Source organism: Vigna unguiculata, chromosome 1, assembly GCF_004118075.2.
Source record: "Vigna unguiculata cultivar IT97K-499-35 chromosome 1, ASM411807v1, whole genome shotgun sequence".
NCBI classification, from domain to species: domain Eukaryota; kingdom Viridiplantae; phylum Streptophyta; class Magnoliopsida; order Fabales; family Fabaceae; genus Vigna; species Vigna unguiculata.
In genome coordinates, this window is record NC_040279.1 from 22561544 (window position 1) to 22588512 (window position 26969).

The 26969-nt window shown below is 30.1% G+C and overlaps 2 protein-coding genes across 3 annotated transcripts; both read left to right on the forward strand.

Moving 5' to 3' along the window:
- Positions 1-879: 879 nt before the first annotated feature.
- On the forward strand, positions 880-3808 carry LOC114194308 (12-oxophytodienoate reductase 1-like). 2 transcript variants are annotated; one of them, XM_028084442.1, is made up of 6 exons: positions 880-994; positions 1132-1162; positions 2293-2421; positions 2517-2657; positions 2758-2888; positions 2967-3808. In XM_028084442.1, the coding sequence occupies exons 3-6, from the start codon at positions 2345-2347 to the stop codon at positions 3725-3727; spliced, it is 1110 nt and encodes a 369-aa protein (XP_027940243.1). In that variant the 5' UTR covers positions 880-994; positions 1132-1162; positions 2293-2344; the 3' UTR covers positions 3728-3808. The 2 variants fall into 2 exon arrangements, with proteins under 2 accessions (XP_027940243.1, XP_027940251.1); XM_028084450.1 differs by having other exon boundaries at positions 888-994; positions 1073-1162.
- A 7055-nt stretch (positions 3809-10863) lies between these two features.
- On the forward strand, positions 10864-12564 carry LOC114194723 (mitochondrial pyruvate carrier 1-like). Its single transcript, XM_028085101.1, has 5 exons — positions 10864-10979; positions 11068-11168; positions 11334-11388; positions 11588-11723; positions 12357-12564. The coding sequence occupies exons 2-5, from the start codon at positions 11076-11078 to the stop codon at positions 12388-12390; spliced, it is 318 nt and encodes a 105-aa protein (XP_027940902.1). The 5' UTR covers positions 10864-10979; positions 11068-11075; the 3' UTR covers positions 12391-12564.
- The last annotated feature ends 14405 nt before the right edge of the window (positions 12565-26969 follow it).

Consider the following 26969-nt stretch of genomic DNA (forward strand, 5'->3'; position numbering starts at 1 on the left):
ATGATGCATTTCATTTCCCTTTAGCTAACAAATTGTTTTATTTAGCATATATTGTTGTATTGGTTATATTAATAGTTGTTGTATTGGTCATATATTAATAGTTGTTGCACTCCTAGAAATACTTATATATTGACTCACAAAATAGTAAAATTGTAACTGTATTTTAAAAGAAAATGCTATGTATTGGTCATTATCAGAACTTTATTTCAATTAAATGGATTTAGTTCTGTCATATTATTTTACTCATCATTCTTCAATGCAGATTTTCCTCCTAAAAGTGTTTAAGAACTTTGTAGCAGTGTGCTAATTACCATATAACATACATTTTAACAGTGGTAATCTGAACCACATTATACCATATAACATACACAGTCTACTTCAGACTCTCTTCCACAAAATTCTAAAAGCCCTGCCCAAGAATACTTGTTGGAGAATATGAATTAGATTTACTCTTTTCATTTCGTTGTGTTCGGTTTTAAAGTGTTTTGTGTGGAGTAGGGTTGTGGGATTTTGTGTATGACTGTGTTTAGTGCAGGATTTTCTTTGTATGTACGGGAAATAACAAAGAAAATGGGATTGTAGAACATATCCAATAAAATGGTTCCATTCTCTTTTGATAATCTTCAAATGAAGGATGAAGAAAAAAAGGATATACTTGAGGAGAGAGTTTTAAGAATTGGGACTCACCTGAGTGGTCGTAGCATCAAATCGTTAACAGTGAACTGATGACTTTTTTTGTCTTTATCATTTGTTGTTTCAATTGTACTTGTAAAACTTACCTTGATCTGGCATTATTTACTGTCATCGAGTTCATTATAGAAATACTCTGGCATGAATTATGTGAACATATATATATGTATGCCTTGTGCAGGCAAGGGCTGGGATAAGGGAGGTCCACTTTCTACCATTCAACTCTGTTGACAAGAGAATTGCTTTGACTTACATTGATGCAAATGAAAATTGGCACAGGTCAAGCAATGGTGCTCCTGAGCAGGTAACCTTGATCAGTTTGTTCATAATTTGAGACTTAAAGTTTGTCAATTGGTGCTAATGTATTTATTTTGGTAAACAGATTTACCTCTGGCTCTTTTTTTTACTTGACACATGGTTACTATTTGAATGATGGTCCAGGTAACGAACACGAGCAGATGCGATAGAAGTGGTGAGTTGACATGCTATATTCAAACTGCTTAGCATTTACAGGTTTTGAGGCCATGTTGATTTTATCAGTTTAGACTTTGTTTTGGCTGATTTTTTTCTTTCTCTCTATAAGTTAGGAAAACCAAGTAATGACACTGAAAATGTGTATTATTCTTAATTTCAAGATGCGTATTATTCTTATTTATAGATAGATAAATCAGTAACAAATTTAAAATGTTAAAAAAAGTCAATTCGTATCATTGTTTAATTGTTACGTGACAAGATAATTGTTAAAATTTATTTAAATGTTAGAAAATATATAACTAACAATTTTTTTAAAAGGTTAGTGAATGTATTGGTAACATTTTTCAAGTGTTAAAAAAAACTAAATTCACAATATGTTAGTAAAGATGCTAATTGGTAACATTTTAAAGGATGATGCTAATAATACATAAAAATGTTATTAAAACCTTTTGGTAATATGTATTATTCATAATATGTGTATAAATGTTACCTTTGCAAATCATAATACTTTTTTAAGCTTTAGCAACATTTTTTTTAATGTTATTGAAACGCATATATTTATTAATATTTATTAGTGTTCACTCACTAAATCGATAGTTAAAATATTACATATTAAATTAATGTTTTAGTGACCGAAAATATTTGATAATTAATTGCTATAATAAATTTATTTTACAAAATAAAATTTATTTTAATCGTTAAATCGGTAGTTAAAACATTATATTTAAGGATTAAAAATTTCTATGGCTATTTCAATCGCAATTGGAGACTGAATTATTTCGGTGACTAAAATGTATTTTTCTAATAGTGATATATATATATATATATATATATATATATATAATATTGAAATTTTAAAATATCATTACGACGGAACCTGTAAAAGTTGTCCTTTTAAACAGGTAGATCGCATATCTGTTTCCATGCTTCCACCACTGTGAAAACTATTAAAACAAGGAAACTGAAAGGAGTTAATTGTAATTTTCAAAAATAGAGTAGACTTGTGTAGCATTGACCAGAGCGAAGGTTGTTGGTTTAAACCAGCACGCGCATAATCTAACAACCACCACCTTTTGGTTCTCAATGTATAAATATTTTAATACTTATTGGTTCTTGGTTATTTTCCAGTACTACAACTTATTCGGCAGTCAATAACCACAAAGTTTGCGATTGCCATCATATGGCTGCTGAAGCTGATGCCCCTGCCATTCCTCTTCTTACGCCTTACAAAATGGGCAAATTCAATCTGTCTCATAGGTATTCCCACGCATCATGGTCTAAGAGTGATTTTTTTAAATTCAACATTTTAGATATTTTCTAATTTCAAGGGTTATTTTTATTTGTAAATTCAGAGTTGTTTTGGCACCCTTGACGAGACAGAGATCATACAATAACGTTCCTCAGCCTCATGCGATATTGTATTACTCTCAGAGAACTTCTCCAGGAGGACTTTTGATAAGTGAAGCTACTGGTGTCTCAGACACTGCTCAAGGGTAACTTATTTTTCAGTTATCTTTAATTGATGAATGAAAAAGAAAAAAAAAAGAAGATAGCTTTTAATGCAATTTTGTTACTTCTATTATCTATATGAAGATTGATACACACACCGGGTATATGGACAAAAGAGCAAGTTGAAGCATGGAAACCCATTGTGAATGCTGTTCATGCCAAAGGTGGTATATTCTTTTGCCAGATTTGGCACGTCGGGAGGGTCTCAAGTACAGGTCAAGTTCATTCCATGATCAAATTTAAATGCTCATTTCTATATTATCTTTGATTTAGACGCTCAATTATTACTACAGCTTTTCAGCCAAATGGGCAAGCCCCGATATCTTCCACCGACAAGCCACTGAAACAACAAACGGGAAGCAAGGGCGGCGAGGAAACACAATCGACAATACCAAGGAGGCTAAAGACAGAAGAAATTCCTGACGTTGTGAATGATTTCAGAGTCGCTGCAAGGAATGCTATTGAAGCTGGGTTTGATGGGGTTGAGATCCACGGTGCTCATGGGTATCTACTTGAGCAATTCATGAAAGACGCAGTGAATGATCGAAGTGATGAATATGGTGGATCACTTGAGAACCGTTGTCGATTCGCTTTGGAGGTGGTTGAAGGTGTTGTAAATGAGATAGGGGCAGAAAGAGTAGGGATAAGGCTATCGCCTTTCACACAACATGCAGAGTGTGAAGATTCGGACCCCATGGCATTGGGGGTATACATGGCTAGTGCCCTCAGTAAATATAATATTCTTTATTGCCACATTGTGGAGCCAAGAATGAAGACTGCGCTTGAAGTAGTTGAGTGCCCTCAGAGCCTTGTCCCAATAAGAAAGGCCTTCAATGGAAGTTTTATTGCAGCAGGAGGTTATAACAGAGAAGATGGCATCAATGCTGTGGCTGAAAATAAAACGGATCTTGTTGCTTATGGTCGGTTGTTCTTGGCTAATCCGGACTTACCAAAAAGATTTGGGCTAGATGCCCCTCTCAACAAATACATCCGTCAGAATTTCTACTCTCATCACCCAGTTATTGGTTACACTGACTATCCATTTCTTGAATGAAACCACTACCTACATCATTCTTTTATAAACCTCGCTTATCCCAATCTCTTTGTTGCTATTCAATGTTTCACATTTTTTTTACTCATTCTCCCTGTAACTTCTATATTATATCTTTTATTGATTTTCAATTGAATGGAAAATTAAAAAAAGTGTCTGAACAACTTTGAGATATTCATTTATGATCTTATAGTAAGTCAAAAATTAGTTAAAAATATATATAAATTATGTCTTGAGTATATAATATTTTATGCTCTTATTAATTTTTCATTAAAATTTTGATGTGTTATGATTGTAAGTCCAAGTCACATTCGTTAGTGTCATACACAAGCCAAATTGTCTATTTTGGAATTCGAAATTTTGTCTTGGTTTTTGTCTTTAAACTGATATTAGTCTCGTCTTCTAGGTGATATAAAACTATTTAGTGTACCAAAACAAAATTCTAGTTCATGTTCTATTCAACCCAATGATCCACAACAATTCAAAATTTTCTCAATTCATTTTAAAATCAACTCCTTTAATCATATAATTATTATAGACTTACTATGATTCATCTTTCATCCACAATCCATTTCAAAACATCACAATCAAATTAATTAAACTTATCATGTACTTAACATATTTTTACAAAGGTAATCATTTATCCACAACCTCAAATACATATTAATTGTAAACCCCCCTAGCCAAGTGACCCATCACAAGAAGCATGACCAAACATATTCAAAAGTAACTAGAGTCATTTATGCAAGGTGAAGCAAATTGGGTCATCATGGAGCATTTCTAGTAGTGTAAGATTTAGTGGACCTTGAATTGGGTCAAGTAGTATAGGATTTCCTATTTAGACCTTGTATCAAGGGTCAAGTAGTGTTGAGTATTTGGTCAACTTGGGTCAACAAAAGTCAACACTTATAATAGACCTTATTTTCCCTTATGACCTTGGTCGTCACCCTTAATACCCTAGAAGTAGAGTTCCTAGACTACTCTAAAATTCGACTACTACCCGACTAGGGATGAAAAAAAATACTCACTCGTAGATATCTACGAATAAAATTTGCGACGGGTAGTTAGTACTAGCAGGTATTTTAATACCCGCTTATAAACGAGTCAAGTGCGAGTATCATACTACCCGTACCTGCGGGTACCTGTTATCCGTAGAAAATTAAAAATAAAAGGTAATTTATATTTTATTAAGTTAAATTTAATTAAAATTATATTTTATTAGGTTAAATTTAATTAAAATTATATTTTATTAGGTTAAATTTAATTAAAATTAAAATTTATATTACATTATATTATATATATTTTTTAAAATTTTATTTTAAAAGATTATAAATAAATAAATAAATATATATATATATATATATATATATATATATATATATATATATATATATATATATATATATATATATATTCGCCGATATATAGGTATCCACGGGTACCCGTGGGTTTTATAAAAATTTGTGGATATTTTTTAAATGGGAGGTTACGAGTAGTCACTATCCTATACCCGACCCTCCAGTAGCACCAATGTTAGATCCACTAACTGACATACCTAATAATTGAACTTTGAAAGAGACAGCGAGAATTTTCCAGAGAATTAAGAGTTGCATAAAAAATCATTGAGAAGTTGTATGCAAGCAATGACCAAGGATCCTCATTTATAAAGGGAAGGAAAAAAGTTTCAATTCCAACCCCAACCCAAACCTCAAAAAAGCCCACTAAGCACCACTCTTCAACTTCCCAACCCACCTCGATCCTAGAAAAAACCTTGACAGTTACCTAACCAGGTCACATCAGTCAGTCCCTACAACTTCCATGTCACATCAAACCTCTTCGTCGCTTATGCTCCTCGAGACTAGGGGATTGCTATACCTATAGGACCATACGACCAAGGAAATGCAAATTTTCTTTGCAAAAAAGCACACAAGTCGCGAAGTCAGCATCTGGGAACCTACATGGCCATTTTACAGTCTTTAACATGTAAACACATCAAGATTGCAGGGCTTGTAACATCCCATCAGGATATTACGAATTTTAATAAAATAAGGAAAAATAAATAATTAAACTGCATTTAATAATACCTCATTTCCCAAAAACACGGGAAATAAATCTTTTATTATAACCAGTATAATTCAAAATCATAATTATAATCCATAGTAAAACCTCCAAAGTTTGAGTAATAAAGGATTACAATTTATTTCCAAAAACATAAAATATATAAACACAAAACTCCCAATCTAGCCCACGCTCCGAGCCTAAGCCTCACTAGCTTCACCTGCAATATCATTTGCTCACGTGTACCGCGTACACGATCATCGCCAAACACAAGCGGATAGGGTGAGCTAAAAAGATAACACATAAGTATACACCAAACATATATATATATATATATATATATATATATATATATATATATATATATAATAAAGTACATCAAAATAAAATCTCTTCTTTTATTCTCCATGGCCAGAACCATGTATAATCTCATTTCACCACCAAGGGACCTCCTCCGTCTTTATCACATGGCCACAACCATGTAATATCAATACACATCAAGGAAGACTTGTTCCCTTCCTTCCACATAGCCACAACCATGTAGTATCTGTGCACATCAAGGAGACTCGTTCCAGCTCTTCTAGATGGCCACAACCATGCTAGTAGTGTTCTACATCTTCTAGTGAGTATCTCAAGGCGTCTTGCTGCCACACCTATCGACCACAACCGATAGAGCACGTGCAAAAACCATGCTACGGATCACACACCGTAACGCCAGGTGGAGTTCCCAAATACGAACATAGTCCGTAACGTCCCAGGACTACCAAACTCATCATCGAATCACTGAGGAGGTCAATCCATCTGGACCCATCCGTACTGGCCACAACCAGCACACTCACACCGGCAACACTCGCCAACCCGAGCCAAAACTCAAAGGTTTCTCGTGTTCATCCGCTATCCCGAGCCACAACTTAAGGAAAGTCATTTCGGGCCACAACCCATAGAATGCCATGTGCTTAACCCCTATCCTGAGTCACAACTCAAGGATACGTTCCAGGCCACAACCCATGGAACACCAGCAAGCCCACCATCGAGATATCTTAGAAGCCTTATAGACCATGCATCACCATTCAAACTTCAATCAATCCAATACCGCAAAATTTATTGCCTTTAAACCCATCATCCATCCATCCTTGGCTTAAACTTCTAGCTCTCGCCTAAGCACTCCAATTCATCTCGCTTAGGCTAGGTTACCTCGCCTGAGCGAGCACCTCGCACAAAACCAGCCTCGAACCCTCGCTTAGGCGAGTTACACTCGCTTGGGCGAGATCACACTTCGCCCAAGAATCTCATCTCTCACCTAGGCTACGACTTAAGCCACCATCAGTATGTTCTTTGAATTCTCGCTTAGACTAGAGGCTCTCGCCTGAGCGAGACACTCTTTCGCTCAAAAGAATGGGATCCCGCCTGAGCGGGATGCCCAGCCAACTCACCCAACCCTCTCGAGTTCTCGCTTAGGCGAGACTCACTCGCCTAAGCGAGATGACCTTTTGCCCAAACCAAAAATCCTCTGCCTGAGCAATAGCCTCGAGCAGACAAGGGTTTACGAGTCCTTGCATATCTCGCCTAGGCGAGCTTGGCTCGCTTGAGCGAGACATGCAGACTCTGACACTATTTCACGCACACGAACCACAACAACATACCCAAATTCACACTCCAATTCATGCCAAACAATCCAAAATAATGCACCAAACATGTACACATAATTTAGAACCAAAATACTTCCCAAAATTCAAGTATAAACCATAAGTTGCACTGACAGTACCCAAACCCTCATTATTTCCATACAATTGCATAAAAAGTTTGATCCTATGCCACAAGAACAACCAGTACAACATCCCATCAATTGAAGCATGAAAATTTGGTTACACACACAGCACAATCATGCAAAACATTACAATTAGACCAGGATTTCGAGTTCAGCTCCCCTAACCTGGAATTTTCCCTTGCTTAGAAAAATGCAGAGTGTTGAAAATCCCTCCTTGATCACTAGGCAGCCTAACACCTTCCCTTCACTATGCTCTCAATTGCCAAAACCCTCTCAATTTTCGCACCCTTGCAAAGCCCTCGAAAAACAGCTTCTCCAAACCCCTCTTCTCTCTCAAAAATTGCCTTTTAAAGGTGCCTTAAAGGGGTTTAATGCATAAAACGAAAATTAAGTCTTTTAATGGTAAGTTTTATTGTTAATTAAGGCCTTCAGTATTTGTTTTCGCCACCAAAGTTTGAACCCATGACCATGCCAAAGCCAATTTAATACTAAACCATCAGGCCAACACATGTTTCTTGCTAACTCACACAATTCAAGTATGATATCATACGAAACATGCTCCATCATATTATTAAAATAATAATAATTAAATAACACACAATTTGGCACACATAGGACTCAAACTCAAGTCCTTTCACACAGTCAAAGTACTCTCAACCACTTGGCTAATACTTTTCCATATCATACCCATCAGAATTTAATGTCATAAATACACTACTTACCCACATTTATTAATTATTTATTTATTTAATTAATTAAATTCTGCGAATCTTACAGGGCTCGTGGACTAACCATCCTCGTCCCCTAGGGTACACGATCCTAAGCCCTAGTGGGGCTGATAGGTTGCATGTCCTTGTCCCCTAAGGTACACAATCATAAGAAGTAATCTTGAGAAGTGAGGAACTACTTGTCCTCGTCCCAGACAGGGGATTACCCGTCCTCGTCCCACGCAACCCTGAGAAGTCACTGGTAAATTACCCGTCCCTTCTAGGATACTAGATTCTAGGAAATCCACTAGAGATCACTCATCCAGAGGAACCATCCCATATACGACATGGCCGGATACATGTCGGCCTAGTAGAACAACATGTATTCGAACTAGCTAGTTAATTAGGCCAGTCTAATCATCTCATTGAAAAATAACCCCAAATTATGCGACCTATCATGATTAGTAGGTAATTAGGCCTACTAAATCAAAGCCTAACCAGGTAAGGCCATTAATCCTAACCAGGTAAGGCCATGAATCCTATTATAAAGATGCATTTTACGAAATATATGATTATGTTATTATTCTAACATTTGACTCTACTATCTCATATTGAATTTGACATCATAGTATCTTGCATGTATCTCTTCCTTTTAGAGACTTTACAAAATATAAAATATATATTGTTCCATATTAAATTATTATTATAATTAATAATTAAAACTTTATATCAGTGAAATAATATAATATACAAATTAAGAAAATAAACAAGCCAATAATATGCTCCGACCAGCCTCTGACTTGCAAATTGACAAACTAAAGTGAACGGATCACAGAACTAACCCGCCAAATTTTGGCAAACGGACCGACCCATATCCGTTATAGAATCCTACTCGAACACAGTGATTGATCTAACCATTCTATTTCAAAGGAATTAAAATTAAAACATTGACCTTACACGATATTCTGAAGGCAAATTTTCGTTTTCCAAAGAACCCAGAAACTAGGATTAATAATTTATCCAAGAGTTTTGGTTTGATAATTTATCCTTTTAAAAAAAAGAAGCGATGAGCTGGTTTGGTGGACCTTCTCTGCGTTATTATGAATACTAAATTAAAAACGATGTGTCACTGCCTCAGAACAAACCTATCTATTTCAAGCAAGTTGGTATGAAAAACTATATTATATGAGACTTTTGTTCCCTCCATTAACGCCACTCCTCATCATAGGATGAAACTTTGTCCTCTTATATTCAATAAAACTATGTGGTCCTTGTGGGATTACTTAAACCCTTAGTGTTGTCAAATTTGACCCAATAATCTTGGTAGGTTTTGAAACGTAAACCAATCAAATAAAATAAAGTGTGACTTCAAGTAAATTAGGTTTTTTCTTTTGGTATATACAATCCATATTCTTAAAATCAACTTCAATTGGATTGAGTTGTGTTTTGTTTAATTCGTTTAATCCGTATTCTAAATGGATTTAAACTAGATTTGTATTTAAATTTTGTTGAGTTTGAATCATTTGCAGCAATTTGAGAGATATGATAGAAAAATGAAAGAAGAACAAGAGTAGTTAAAATAAATTAGCATGAGGATTGGTCTCAAATAGATACGCTGAATATGGTCTTACATCATATCATTTTCTGCTTTCTTTATGTTAGAGCCAAGTCGATCACGTTTTTAGATTTTTACTTTTGAAAAATAATTACTTTGTTTCTTAAGAGAGAATGATTCTTTTGATTTACTTTATTGTAAACAAGTTATGTTAATCTAGAAAGTTATTAATACGGTGCTTACTAGGATTGCGAGAAGATTAGGATAGATAATATGAGAATCTAATATAATATTTATTATAGACTAAGGGATTGAGTTAGTTGAATAATTACATTCAATTTATTTTAAGTAAAAAGATAAGAATTGGTTTTGGATTGAGAATTGTTTATTTAGTGGTGAAATGATTAATTAGATGGAATCGTTAAGTTGTGGATTATGATGAAGAAAAAGAGTATACGTATATGAATAAGAATTGAACATACATAATATCAAGTAAGAATATATGAAAATTAGAATATAATGTAAAAATTATAAGAGTGAATATAAGTTAAAGATAGATTTAAGTAATGGATGTGCTATTAGTTATGATTAATAGTATATTAGAGATAAATAAAAAGTAGTTAAGTTGTTATAATTTGTTTTTTATGATTATCAATTTTTCAATTGATAAAACTTATTTATAAAATATTTGAGTCATGTTTTTAAGTATGTTAGACTCAAACAGTTACAATAATATTATAGAAAATAATATTTTTATTCTAATTTTTTTACTCTCGTCCTTTATTTCTGATGTGATTTAGTGTGAATTATTGATTGTTTTTAAAATAAAGATAGTAATACATTAATTAATGATTCACACTAAAACACATCAAAATATAAAAAATAGGAATTAAAAAATAAGAGTCATAATATTATTCTGATATCATTATTCTAATATTATTGTTGAAGGAGTGGAGAAAGAGATAAGCAAATACTACCAAAGGACAATAGTGTAATTTAATAGGAAGGTCCTTATCCTGTTGTAATAGCTTATTGGACTTAAATACTTAGATTCAGAGGATATTCTGATTCACTTCATTCATGTTTTTCCTGCAACTTAAAGAAGAGGTTGTGGGTTTGAAATTGAGAAGAAGATAGTTTGAGTTAATCTCTTAACCTAATCTTGAGGTAATGTTTTCTTCTCAATTCTTCATACCCTCAGAATTATGTTATAGAAAGATCCATTTTTTGATCCCTTTTTGTTGTTGAAAAATAGTTGAGAAGATGAACATCCTTCGTTCTTTCTGGAATAGTCCCACAGGCCTCAAAACCACTCATTTTTGGGGTCCTACCTTCAACTGGACCCTTCCTCTTGCGGTACATTTACTTCTCAGTATCAATTTTATTTTCCAAATATTCATATTTATTGCTACTCTTCATTGAGAGCAAATTTACTAAATTAAATTGTAGCTATAAAAAATGGTAGAAAAATATGAAAATAATTCATCTAATTTAAACCACTCTGTGACTATTATTTATCAGGCAGCAATGGACACAAAGAAACCACCGGAAACGATTTCTGTGAATATGACTGGAGGTTAATTACGACTAAGTATTAACTTAATTCAATCTATTGCTTTCAGTTCCTATTTATATAAGGTTTCTTGTTAAGATTTCTAAGATATTTTTAAATTTTAAAGGGATAAAAATAATTATTTGAAGAATGCATTTAATATATTTAAAATTTGAGATGGTCTTAATTTAATTTCTAAAATAAATGAATTGTAGTATTGCAGTTATGTGTGTTTATTCAGCGTCGTTCATGAGGTTTGCTTGGGTGGTGCGACCGCGTAACCTTCATCTTCTCGTATGCCATATCACCAATGAGACTATGCAGTTATATCAACTCTCAAGGTGGTTCAGAGCCCAAAGGTACTTAATTCAAATATTTTTTTCTCACATTTTAAATTTAACACTAGGTTAAAAAGACACTGTTATATATAATATGAATAAAATAAAATAAATTTTTCTTTTAATACATCTCTTATATCTATCATATATTTATATCTCTCTAAAGAGAGGTTATGTTACATCAAGAAATAGAGTTATTTTTTAAAAGAGAAAAAATTGGTTAACACGTTCATTAAGTTTTCTTAGTAAAATTGTGCTTTCCGTTTTATTTACCATTTTCCGTTGTATCATGTTGAATTGTGGCAGTAGGTTTTTACTTATTACAGTTGGAAGATTTTCTTACGTTAAAACTATTGATTTTTTTTTATGATTAGTGTTATTATTTTGTATCATTATTGTTACATATTCTTGCAAATTTAGAAAAATCATTTTCGTTACATATTTTTCTAATTTTAGTTATTTTAGTTGTTGTGTTGATATTTCTCCATTAATACTATAAAGTTTACAATTAGTTGGATTTACATGTTTATGTGACACTGTAATATTTATTATATTTACATAATTTGAAAATGATTGGTAATTAAAATTATCCATTTATATAGAGGGAGAAATACATGCATACAGAGTAATGTTATTTGTTTGTTTGATGTACAGGGAACAGAGCAAAGAGGAAGCAAATGTAGAGTGAAATATATTTGTTTAAACTCTGAAGGTGAAAGAAAATGTGTTATAGCTTTAAAAAACAAGTTCTTCTATCATTCGTCATTTACTCTTGCTGTTTTAATATGCGATGTAATATTGTCATAATGTAACTTCTTTTATAATAATATTGTACTTTAAATTTGTTATATGTTAGTTAAAATAATTATGCCAATTAACCCTTATGAAAAATGAAGATCAACTCTAAGAAAAAGGCTGGGATAACATTCCGGAAAACTTTTTCTTTTTCTTTTTCCTTTTTCAATAAGAGCTCTATCAGATGTTGAGTAATCTCACATTCCTTACACTAAAGACTAACTTCACGAAAGGGAAGGATTGACAAATACAACTCATTCCAAGTCATCTAATAAACAACCTTTCAACTCAATACTAGAGGCGTAAGAATATCTAATGTCAGAAAATGACACTTTCTATAAAAAAAAAAAGTTAAAATACCTTTTTATTCTAATTTTTATCAAGTTTTGTCAAATCGGTCTTAATTTTATTTTTGTATTTAAATAAGTCTTAATTTTTGTCAATTTTGTTCAAATAAATCATTTTTGTTAACACCATTTAAATCATTAACGACCATGAACACTAACGGTCATATGTCACTTCGTGGTTTATTTTTGTTTTTTTATTTTTTTAATTTTTGTAAATGTCCACGTGTCAACTTACAGCGTGTCACGTCTCAGAGTTCACTTTGATCCTTATATTTGTGATTTTTGTTCCATTCCGTCCCAAATTTTGTTAACATGAATCAACTTTGTCTCTTTCTAAATTGAAACCAAATTTAATTTTTATATTAAAATTTACATTTTTAAATAAATATTTTTATATAATATATTAAAATTCACATCATTATAATTTTTATATAAAAATTAAATTTGGTCTCATCTTCGACAAGGACAAAATTGGTCAATTTTAACAAAAATTGATATTAAATTGAACAAAAATAACAAATATAGGGACCAAATTGAAAAAAAAAAGTTAAAAAATTAAAAAAAAAATTAAAAAAACCATGAAGTGACATGTGGTCATCACTGTTCATGATTGTTAATAATTTAAACGGTGTTAGCAAAAATGACCAAATTGAATAAAATTGACGAAAATTGGAATCTATTTGAGCACAAAAACAAAATTAGGACTGATTTGACAAAACTTGACAAAATTTGGGACAAAAAAGTATTTTTACAAAAAAATTGACAATTTATTTATTTATTTAAAAAAAGTACTACTTTATTATTTAATTTTAGTTAAAAATAAAAAATTAATCTATTTAATTTTATTTATAGAGACTTTGTCAAGTTTGTAAAAAAAAAATGTTAAAAAATAATTTTCCTCTAATGTCCATGTAGGATCGTTGAAACCTTGTGTACTTTCCTTATCCTTGGTGTCTAACTCTCACATGCATCATTTTACATTTCTTGTAGATTATGTGTATTTATGCTTGAATACTTTGTTTAAGCTTGTTATACATATGTCTAACACTTGTTACACTTCATCTAATCTTTTAGTTTTATAGACTTACATGACATGTTTCAAATTAAGTAATATTGTATGACATATTAAAATATAATATTATTTGTTATCATCAAAATTACAAGTGTTTATAGCAAGACATCTTTATTTATACTTTATGTCTACTAATATGAAAACTTGTCTATACCTAATCAATCTCTCATATATTTTTTTTATTGTGAGAAAGAATTTGAGTTTTTTTGTAAAGGAAAGAAACATGTTACACTTCATCTAACTAGTTATGTATATTACTTAGTATTTTTGAAAGGTATCATATTGAAAACATAAGTAGAAGATGTTAACTATGTTTAGAGTATTTAGAGGATAGATTGTTCACATCTTAAAGCATGAGAAATTAGATGGTAGGTTTGGTTAAGAGCTTAAAGTTCGATATTAGAGTTTTTCTTTTTTTATAAAATGCGTTTGCATTTGTTATTTGTGTGTAAGATATGAAACTATTGTGATCGTTGGTATTGCCTTCCATGGCCCCTTGATAACGCGAATGAAGATTCAAAAGAAAAACAAAAGTCGTAGAGCACCAAAAGAGAAAGGACAAGGAAGCATGCGAAGGTAAACACAAAAACTCTAACTCTGTATTGAAAGTGTATTTTCTACTTTACAAAAGAAGCTAAACCTATCTTAAATAGGTTTTGGGGAAAAATGGAAAAGAAAACCCTAGGTAACTGATTTGAATAAGTTATCAAAAACTAACCCAAAACAGAAAACCATAAAGGGGGTTTCAATACCCTCCCCTCAAGCTGGATGGTGAACGCTCAACATCCTAAGCTTGAAAATGTTCGTCTAGAAATTGGTGCAATGAAGAACATTTGTGAAGACATCGACGATTTGGTCGTTTGAACAAATTGAAAGGAGGTGACAAAGTTGTGTTGAAGCCTTTTGAGAACCACATGACAATCAATATATATGTGCTTAGTACGTTCGTGGAAGGTGGGGTTGTGGGCAATATGTCTTGCAGACTGATTATCGCAATACAGTATAGTAGGGAGATCGGTCTAAACGTGCAAGTCCTAAAGGAGATAACTGATCCACTGGATTTCACACGTAGTGGTGGCAAGTACCCTATATTCTGCTTCTGAAGAAAACGGTGTTGTGCTTTTTAGTCTCCTAGGAAACCAATGAACCTCCTAAGAAGATGCAAAAACCAATAATACTTCGTTTGGTTTCTCGACGGGTAGCCTAGTCAAAATCACTTAATCCGTTAATTTGGATATCAGTTTCAACATGGAAGAAAAGACCACGACCTTGATCAACTTTTATGTATCTAAGAATATGTTGAGCTGCTTGGTGATGGTGTATGGTTGGTCCCTGTACAAATTGGCTAAGAAAATGTACAAAAAAACTAATATCAGGCCTAGAATCAGTGAGATAAAGAAACTTCCCTATTAAACGTCGATAATAATTTGTATTGTATGTAGTTTTAATGGTGTCAAAAAGAACTTTAGTGTTACGTATAAGAGGGGTTTGACACGGTTTGTTGTTAAGCATTCCAATCTCATCTAAGACATCCAAAACATAATTTCACTGACATGTGTGAATTCATTTCCTTATTTTAGCTACCTCAAAGCCCAGAAAAAATTTTAATTTGCCAAGGTCATTAATTCTGAAAGCTTGGTGTTATAGAGTCTTAGTTATGTTGATAATTTTAATATGCTCACCTTTCTGTTTTGTTTCTTGAATCAATCCATTACTTTCCTTATCTAGAATATTTAGAAGTGAATATTCACATCTAGATAGCTTGTTATCTTAATGTTTAATGGGAATCTTCTCTAGGTTTTCTTAAATAACTCTTGATCATATTCAAAAATTTAAAATGAACGAACTCAATCCTTCATGAAGACGAATTATGTCACTTGTAATAATCTTCTCTCATGTAATTGTTTCACTAAAAACCAAACTCCTGACCTTTAATATGATACTAATTGTTAAATTGATAACTTACCGTTAGGCCAAAAACCTAATAATGAACACTTAATCCAATTATTAGTATCAACATTCATTAAATAAAGAGTTTAATTAACATTAAATAAGATATTTATTGAACTTAAGATTTATTAAATATATAACTTTTCATATTAATCTATAAATATGGAGCAATAATAATTATAATATATTTAATATTTCTTTCAAAAACATATATATATATATATATATATATATATATATATATATATATATATATATATAAAAGTGTTAAATATGTTTTTAGATTCTAAACTTGGACACGAAATTGGAATTTGTATCTTTGCTAAATTTTGATATATTTTGTCGTTAAACTTACAAAATGTATGAATATTGTTCTTTTAACATAAAAATATTATTTTTTGGACTTATTGAACGCATTTCAGATTGACATTTGAGATAGAACATGTTGGACAGTGTAATCATTTCCAACGCCAACCTTAAACGTGTTTGATATGTCAAAAGGTTTTAATGCAATTGGATTAAAATATTATATTCATTCATTTTTAGAGTTTAGGAACCAAATGTATTAAAGTTTGAAATATAAATGAATTTCAAATTTGTGTCAAAATTTAGGGATAAAAACATATTTAAGTTTATAAATAATACTTGTTTTAAATTTTTACGCATATTATGAAAGTAATATTTTTCTTAATTTTAAATTACTTGCTATAAGATGAGGGATAATGAAATTATTAGTTCGTTAATATGAAGAAGTAGGTAATGATATTGTAATATCACGAAATTAATAGTAAAAACAAATTTATATTTATTAAAAACAAAGTGTAATAAATGAAGAAAATGAGATGAAATAATCGTTAATGAATATAAAATAAACTTATATTTATTAAAAGTAAAGTTGAAATAAATGGTGAAAAGAAGAGAAAATAACTCTGAATCAAATGTTAGAATAGTTTTATAGAAAAAATATAAAAATAATTGTTAGTGTTTAAAAAATAAATAAATAATTATATTGTAAAGAGTAAATTAAGAATAAGTAATTGTGGATAAGAGAGGGAATCATCTTTATATATATAGTTATAAATATATGATATTAAATTATTAAGGGATGATATTATAATATCACTAAGTTAATATACACAATAAATTCATATTTATTAAAAACAAAGTGGAATAAATAGAGAAAAAGAAATGAAATAACCGTTAATAAATACAAAGTACATTTATTTTTATTAAAAGCAAAGTGAAAATAAATGATGAAAAAAAAAGAAAATAAATCTTAATTAATAAAAGAAAGCTGTTAGAATTGTTTTATAGAAAATATGCAAAAGTAATTGCTAGAAAAAATAAATAAATAATTAAATTATAAAAAATACTTTAGGAATATGTAATTATGAAAAAAAAATCCTAGTTATAGATTATCTAATATCAAATTTTAAATAAACTATTTTCCCTTTCTTGAATTATTATTTTATTAACATTTTTTAGAAAATGAAGCCAAGTTTTCTATTTAGATCAAAATTAAAAAACATTTATTGTTGTTCCAGTTATTCTTACATTTTTTTTTTACGTTTATGAATTTTTTATCATAAACTACTGAATTAATATGAATTTATTGTCCAACTAATTTGCTTACAAACAAATAATAAGAGATGTCATAAAAATGATAAATATAAATTATTATGTAATATTAAAATAGTGTGACGGTTTTTGTCCGCAATTCTCATGAATATCATCATGAATTACAGAAAAATCTAATAACATTAATAGATATTTAGATTAGATTTCAAATGTCTCATTTTTCATTTATATATATATATATATATATATATATATATATATATATATATATTAATAATTAATTAACGATTAGTTGTTAATTTGTTTCTTGAATTTACTATTATTTGATTAAAGTTTCAATTAGCGATTACAAAATCATATAAAAACAATTAAAATTATAATTATAGAAAATATAAAATAATTTCATTTATTCATAACAAGAAAAAAAAAATGATCTCACTTGTATACGAGTCTAACAAAATAAATCGATCATAGATAACTGAAATACCTTGCAATTCACTGTATTATTTTATATAATAAAGTTTGACATGATCCATACCAAAGGAATGGACTAAACCTAATAAACTATCGAAACCATTTATTATAAGCATAAAGTCCTTAACATGCAATGTTTTCAACACTCAACTCTTTTTGTGATTTCTAGAAATGACAAAAAGAGGAGCATCAAAAGCAATGCTCAAAAGGATATTCATGGTTTAAAGAGACACTTTTGCAAAATGTAGAAGTGAGTGCAAGGTATATCTTAGGACTCTATTCCCTCTTGGTTGTGACAATGGGAAAGTGAATCAAAGCGACACTTTTGCATTGAGGGCACCTCAGATCATTCTCACTCACCATTATATACATCAGGCAGTGAGAACATCCTAGTACCACAAAAGAATCGACATCATCATTATTGATTTCGTTTCCAAGATTGTTGTCTTCTTGGTTTAGTTCAACGGTCACACATGACTTTGGTGAATCTGGTGGGGACTCAATAATTCTATCACCCATGATTATGTCTCTTCTTCTTTTTTCAATGTATGTTACCTGTTGTGAATCAAATCGTTAGAAAAATTAAACATATAAAAAAACCACTTTAGAAAATAAAAGGAAACCGAGTATATGTGTACTTTATAGGCTTGAAAGATCAATTCAAGTTGTGGAGGAAAGCTCCAACACCAACCTTGAGTGAGATGCTTTGAAGAGTGGTAACCTTGTGTCTTTTTATAAGGGAAAAAAGAGGAAGGAGTTGTTTTCCATTCTTCACATAGTTATGTAATTTAATAATTATTGCTAAAGTTATATTGTTAAGTTTTTATTTTTCTAGAGACGTAATTAAGAGTTTAGAAAATAAAACTAATTAAAACTTCATATAATTTATTATCTTATTTTTTTTATAATAATTTTATTTATTTATATTATTTATTTATAACTCGTATTGATTAGTGACAAGAAAAAAATCAATAAATATTTAAGATATTTCAACTTTCATAAATAATCATTTATTTATTAAGCGTGACTTTCGGATTCAAAGATAACTTCATTAATTTCTTTTAATTATTCATTAAAACATGTGAGGAAGTTTTATCGCGTAACGTGAAAGTTACAAACAAAAAAAGAGTCAGACAATTTGTCTGTGAAGATTAACTATATGACAAATATTTTTGAAATTTGAGTTTTGAATATTTTTCCTTTTTTAAGTTAATATGCAACTTTCTTGCTAACCGAAACTTTAGGTAGCAATTTTTTTTTTTTTTACTTTAAAGAGTGATAAAAGCACATATCGTACTAGGTAGATAATTGTGTAAGAGTTGACATATGTTTGTGTCAAGATAGTTGGCAGATATTTCAGCTTTAACTTGAGTCTCAAGGAATATTTGAATGAAGTTTGTATTTGATACAAATCCCTTTGATGATGAATGTTGAAGATTTTTCCTGCACCATAAATTTGAGCTTAATGAACATTCTTTAAGTTTATGTAAGCTTAAATTCTTGTTTGTATTTGATGTTTGATTATCATTCATCATTTATCAAACAAATAGAACAATCTACATGGTGTTTTATCGCCTCAAACAAAACAAATGCACTCATTATGTGTTAAACGTCTATCATATACAACTTCTTCATACTTTAAGTTTTGTTGTATGCTTAATCAAAATAATAAGGTATTTTTTCTAACACAAAAATACATTAAACAAAATTTTATAATTAATGTACAGGAAGAGATTAACTTAGATCATAATCATAACAAGCATTGAAACTTAATCTTATACTTTTAGAATTAGATTTTGATATTTTAATAGGCATTTTTTTATATCTAGGTTTGAAACTTAAGAAAAAATAATTATTAAGTCTTCCATTTTCTCTTTAGTTCATTATATCTACAAGAAAACTCTTAAATAATAACTAATTTTAGTGATTGAAAATTGTTAGTCACTATAGTGACCAATTTAGATACCAAACAAAATAAAAAGATATTGCTTATTAAAATAGTCATTATTATGAATAAAAAAATATAATTGGTCACTAATTAATTAAAGTCTAATTTAGAAACTAATTCTTTCAGTAGCAAAAACCTTGGTAGCTAAATTTTAGAGACCAATTATAATTTTTTATTCAGAATAGTGAATATTTTAGTAACCAGTAATTTTTTATTTCGTAAATTGGTCACTATGGTGACTAATAATTTTTTGTCACTAATATTGGTTGTCAATTACAACTTCTTCTAGTGATATATATATATATATATATATATATATATATATATATATATATATATATATATATATATATATATATATATATATATATATATATATATATATATATATATATTCCTAATCATTCAAATTCTAAAATACAAAAGGAAAATTATTCATGGTATTTAAGTTAACTTAGAGCTATAATTCTATTCAAGAAAAGTAATTGTGTGATTCTAAATTCAATTCAATATGTAATTCACCACAAAAATAATTTTTTGCAGTGGGGTTATATTTGGCGTTTCTAGGGGTCTTAACCCCTACTAATGACTTTATATGGCCTTTGCAATTCTCCTGGAAGAGCTAGCATAACTAACAGGTTATCGAAGGTTTTTAGCAATCCCTAGAACTAGCACAGCTTACTGGCAGTTTACAAAATCCTCGATAATGCTTGGGGTTTCAAAATTCTTTTAATTCCCAGGGTTTCAAAAACCTCTGTTAATGCCCAAGGTTTCGAAAACTCCTGTTAATACTAGGGGTTTCGAAAACCCTCGTTAATACCCATACCCGGAGTTTCGTACCCCACACTAGCAATCATGCTTATTATGGCATTGTTGTAATGCTAAAGTTATACTACAATGTGGTGATTATTATATTAAGCTAGGAATTTATAATTTACATATAACATTTATAAAAGGAACAAAGAACAAAGTCTACAATTTCAATATCAAACAATGTAAATGATAAAGCGTAAAAGTTAAATTAATAAGTCATTACAATATTATTTGTTTTAAATAAAAAAAATATACATAATGAAAAATTAAATAACATCCTTCTGATGCCATGCTTGATGTTGATCATTTATCTTATTTATAACTCGTATTGATTAGTGAGAAGAAAAAAAATCAATAAATATTTAAGATAGCTAGACTTTCATAAATAATCATTTATTTATTTAGCGTAACCTTCATATAAAAAAGATGACTTCATTAACTTCTTTTAATTATTCATTAAATTATGTGAGGAGATCTTATCGCGTAGCGTATAAATTACGAAAAAACAAAAGAAAAAGAGTTAGACAATTGATTTGTAATGACCAATTAATATGACAAATATTTTTGTAATTTGAGTTTTGAATATTTTTCCTTTTTTAAGTTAATTTGACAAATATAATATGTAACTTTCGTGATAACTAGAACTTATCTCTTTAGATTGCATATTTTCTTACTTCAAAGAGCGATAAAAGCACACATCGTACTTAGTATATAATTGTGTCAAAGTTAATATATGTTTATGTCAGTAGTGATAGAACTTAGATAAAAATTTTCGAGGGACAAATTATATTTTTTATTTATAAATTATTTTTTCTAATTAAAAAAAAATATTTTATTTCCTCTCATCATTTCTCTGCTCAAAACAAGCACATATTATAGTAGAATCTAATAAATTATGACAATAATATATATAAAAGTGAAACATAAAGTTTATTATCAATAATAATATATTAAAAAAATAAAAATTACCGTTGTTTTATGCTCTTTCAATGACTTAAGTTCTTCAATAATTGAATTAGAACAAAAACTTGTTGCAATATCCATTTCAATATAAATTATCATGCTACTTGCTACTTGCTACAAATTCAACCTCCATCTTATTTCTCAACCTATTATTTGATTATTTTCATTGCAGAAAAATATCTTTCAGTTGTAGCTATAGAAACTATAAGAGTCATGATATAGACCTCATTTTATATAAGCCCTTCGTACCTCATCAATTTGATTCGGTGGGTATTGTCAAATTTGATGGTGCTTCCCCGAATCACGTTTTAAAGAATTTCCAAATTCATTATATGTAACTCTAGGATTAGAGAGATGTTTTTCATTTTCTTCAATTCTTGGATTCTCATGAAGTTCTCAAGTTTAATTAAAGTATATACATTTTTTTCATCTTCATCACAAGTCTTCCCCCTGAAAAATGAATCATTTTTTTTACTTTTTTATCATAATTTTCCTAATATAAAATTTTCAACTCTCAACTATTTAAGAAAAGAAAAAATTATGAATACCCCAAATTAAATCTCAAAACCAATACTCAAAATTTTAAAAAAATTGACAATTTATAAATAATTAGATTCCTTACCTTAAAGTAGATTCCTAATATTGTTCTTACCTTAAAGCTTAAAATAGCTTCATCTACACAAAGAAGAATTTGATCAATAATTAGATCATGATTTTATTATCTGAAACAAATATAGATCTTCCTAAGATGTAGAAAAGTCACATACAAGAGAAAAACATATTGCTTCGAACAAAAAAAGGGGGGTAAAAAATCAACTACTTAAAAGAAGAAATTGTTAGGTTCAAGATGTTCCTTAGGTCCTTAATTTCACTTTGGTGCAATTTTATTTTGAAAATAATGAGATTGAGGGTGAAAATTAAGATAGAAAAAAGAGGTGAGAAAGAGAGGTACGGAAAAGAGAAAACCAAATAAAGGAGAACAAGAAATAATAAAAGAGGGTGAAAACTTAATTTTCAAAATCTAAAAAAGCTTTTTTTTAAAGTAAATTGATATAAATAATCAAATAATATATAAATATTTTTTAAAATATATATAATTTTAAAAAAATGTTTGGGGAGCTGTGGCTCCCCTGGTCCTTTAAACGGATCGTCCTTGTGTGTCAAGATAGTTAGTGGATATTTCAACTTTAACTTGAATCTCAAAAGATATTTGAATGAAATTTTATTTGATTCAAGTCTCTTTGATGACAAACATGGAAGAAGTTTCGTGCATCATAAAATTAAGCTTAATGAAAATTCTTTAAGTTCATGTAAGCTTAAAGTACTGTGTGTTTTATTGCCTCGGACAAAGCGCATGAACTCACTATGTGTTCAATGTCTATCATATATAACTTCTTCATACTTTAAGCTTTGTTGTACGCTTAATCAAAATAATAAGGTATTGGTTTTTTTTTCACACACAAGTACATTAAACAATTTTATAATTAATGCATGAATAGAGATTAACTTAAATCATAATCATAACGTGCATTGAAACTTAATCTTATACTTTTAGAATTAGATTTGGAGATTACAAGAGGCATTTTTTATTTATTTTGATATCTAGGTTTGAAACTTAAGAAAAAACAATTATTAGGTCTTCCATTTTCTCTTTAGTTATTATACATTACAAGAAAACTCTTAAATAATAATTAATTTTACTGACAAAAAATTGTTAGTCACTATAATGATCAATTTAGATATCAAACAAAATAAAAAAAATTATTGATTACTAAAATAGATTTTATTATGTATAAAAAATTATAATTGGTCACTAAATTGATCACTAATTAATTAGAGATTAATTTAGAAACCTATTCATGTAGTAACAAAAACTTTGGTAGCTAATGTTTAATAACTAATTCCATTAGTAGCAAAAACTTTGGTAGCTAATGTTTAATAACTAATTTCTTTTCGTAGCTAAATTTTAAAAATCAATTTAGAGACCAATTATGATTTTTTATTTATAATAATGACTATTTTAGTAACCAACAATTTTTTATTTTGTAAATTAACCACTATAGTGATTAACAATTTTTTTGTCACTAATATTGGTTGTTAATGAGAGCTTTTCTTACAGTGATTTATAAATGAATTTAAGGATTAATTCTAACCACAACATAATATATATATATATATATATATATATATATATATATGTATATATCATTCAAATTCCAAATCACAAAAGGAAAATTACTCAAGATATTTAAGTCAAATTAGAGTTATAGTTCTATTCAAGAAAAGTAATTGTGATTCTAAATTCAATTTAATATGTACTTGAAAGAGTTTTGGCCAAAAAAACAATTACATGTCAAACACATTGAAATATGAACATTTGCAACAACAAAAAATCAAATACCAACTGTTGAACTAAAAATAAAATAAAACAAAAACCTAAAAATCTAGAAAGTCATGAACAAGAAAGTTCAAAGCAAATGAATGGGCTAGGCTCCACATCTCGGGAGCGATAACCCCTCTTCAACGATCAACCATTGCCAAACTTAATTTCATTCTTTCTCCTTATCTCATTAATACTTCTTCATATTTCAAGGTGATTGAAGTTCGATAGTCGGGATAACTTGAAGTAGTTGAACAACTCTCCCTATTTTAGGCGTAGACTTTCCTTTCTTGGTTGTCTCAACTTGCCCCTTCAATCTTAGCTCCTTAAAGTATGATTTTCCATCTTGGAAAGAGACCACAATGTCTTCACAATAAAAGCAATGTCACCAAACCAAAGACAAAAAAATATCTAAGACATAAAAGATCATACTATCAATATCAAGAAGGCGATAAGGGGATATGTATTTGTTGAGGAGATTCCAAATGGAAATTTTATGAGGAAGTCAATCAAAGACGAATAAAGTCCCAAAGTCTTCATTGGTCATCATTGACCTCAACAAACATTATAATGCATAGGATTTTTAGTCTAATAAAAAAGAAACTTGGGAACATCACCATCACAGAAATAAGAGCAACCCTTTATCCTAGTTATGACCTTGAAAAAACTCTATTTGAAATTCTTGAACAAAGAAGTGAAGGGAGCGAGAAGACAAGTTCTCAACTAGCTAATTAAAGACAACCACACAACCCAATCTCAAGACCTAGTATTATAAAAATGTAAAAAACTTGGGGTAGTATTTAGACTCAAGACCAAGCACAATAACCAAAAGGACTAGAGTGAAGCCCAACTATTTGAATGCAATTGGGTAAGTTGAACGTTTAAAGCAATAAAAATCCTAATGAAGAATTCATCCAAGGGAAGCTAGACAAGAACATCCACTATTAAGTAATAATAAAAATAAAAGAAATCTTTGGGAAAATCTTCTCGCCCATAACAAACATCTTCGATAGAACTACGCTTACAAAGGGAGACAACACCATCTTACACCCTATCTTCAAAAATGTTTACGCTCGTAGCAAATGAACGAAGCATTGAAGTCCAATGGTATTTTGAAAACTAATCTTGGATCCAACCATTTACCAAATCATAATTTCTCAATACACGGTTGCTACCCTTGGGCAACGTAGGAGATTGATTGTCAACTTCGTTCCTAAAATCCTCCCCTTTACCCAAAACTAGACTAACCCTACTTCACTCTCATGCAAATACAATTTTACATCCTCTACATCAATATGCTAATGTAAACCTACAAATCTACTCAAACTCTAATTCCTTAGTGGAATAAGCCTAAATTTCCTTATTAAGAGTCAATCCCTTGAACTCTCAATAAGAAAATCCGCTTTATGCACTAGGATTTTAGACAATCAATGGGTCAAGCCCCATTCCTAGATACAAGCTCTATTGAGTTTTCTTGTTCCAAATCAAGGTTTCAAAAGATATTTTCACACCCAATGAACCAAATATCATGCAATGGATGGCCAAAATAATGCAAGCATTAAGTGAAGAAACAAGAAGACTAACATTTAATGAAAGAGGCATATATATAATCAAAACATTTGCAATTTACACAAGAGTGCAGAGGCTACATCTAACCCCAACAAAAATGGGTTTAGCTCTCCATTGTCATGGAGACCTCAAGCTTAGAAATAGAAGAATGGAAGAGAAAGGAGATACAAAAAGGAAGAAGGAGTCGTTCCCACAAGCCCTACCAGACCTCCAAGCTCTCCAAAATGAGTTTTCTTGCACCTTCCACATCCAAAAATGCCTTCCCTTCGAGAAATCCATAAGAAATAGGTTAAATTTGCCACATCAGCACATGTGCCACTCAACGTTGTCCCTACACCGCTCAACGTCCAACTTTGCGAGCCAATTAGTGCTTAGTGTTGACTTCTAGCGCTCAGCGCCAAAAAATGTGAACCAAATGGCGCTGAGCGTTGGCGTTGGGCGTCCAAAAATGCGAATCAACTGGCGCTCAGTGCTGATTATGGTGCTCAATGCTGGAAATTGCAATTTTGGTTTTTTTCTTCTTTCTTATCTAGTAGACAACTTTTTTGACTTGAGAAAAAAGCTTCCTATCATTAAATTGGACACAAAAAATAGGGATTAGTAGTATAATTAGATCTATGTAACCCATATTGTATTTATTCACAAAAGCAAAGTAAAAGTGAGGATTAAGTGCGTTAAAAGCTCAAGAGGAATTGATTCTGTTAACAAAAGATAACTAAGATATTGGTAAAAATCTACATTATCAACGACTTACCCATATCCATAAGTTTTTCAAATCTACAAATTTCGGTAATTTTTCAAAAGAATTGTACCAGAACGATGCTTTTGCCCTTTAACTATTAAATTGCTCCCTCACCAATGGTTGTGGTCAAGCGACCTTTCACATCTTTAAGAAGCAAACCTCCCAAGACAACCTAAACTCTTCCCCAACTTAACTTGCTCGAGCTTGTGGGCAAATATATCATACGACCTAAGAGCACATCGACAAATAATTAAATTTTTCTTTTAGAATTATCGCACTCACTTAAGCCTAGAGGGCTAATGTACTACATAATAATGTCAACATCCTGATATATTATCGACACCTTATTACATGGAAGCCAAATGGTTGACACCTTTGTCAGAATAGTCTTAAATTACCAGTATTCTTGCACAATAACAACCATGTTAACATCAAATTTGTTGCACCCTAATAATAACCTAGTTTGCACAACATTATCATCAAAACAAACGTAATTAAGTAAGTTTAAGCAAACAACATTTAAAACATGATTAAGTCCTACTTGGACCTTCCTTAATCATTAATGAAAACAAATGCTCATTAAGAATAATATAAAAAGTGAGTTTCTAGGTAAAAGGTTAGCTTTTTCAAAACAAA

Bases quoted from the DNA above. Each gene is read 5' to 3' on its own strand.
- LOC114194308 (XM_028084442.1), top strand. From the start codon at position 2,345: ATGGCTGCTGAAGCTGATGCCCCTGCCATTCCTCTTCTTACGCCTTAC. The intron at 2,422-2,516 runs GTATTCCCACGC...TTGTAAATTCAG, and splicing joins AAATTCAATCTGTCTCATAG to AGTTGTTTTGGCACCCTTGA. The intron at 2,889-2,966 runs GTCAAGTTCATT...TTATTACTACAG, and splicing joins CGGGAGGGTCTCAAGTACAG to CTTTTCAGCCAAATGGGCAA.
- LOC114194723 (XM_028085101.1), top strand. From the start codon at position 11,076: ATGAACATCCTTCGTTCTTTCTGGAATAGTCCCACAGGCCTCAAAACC. The intron at 11,389-11,587 runs GTTAATTACGAC...GTAGTATTGCAG, and splicing joins TTCTGTGAATATGACTGGAG to TTATGTGTGTTTATTCAGCG. The intron at 11,724-12,356 runs GTACTTAATTCA...TTTGATGTACAG, and splicing joins AGGTGGTTCAGAGCCCAAAG to GGAACAGAGCAAAGAGGAAG.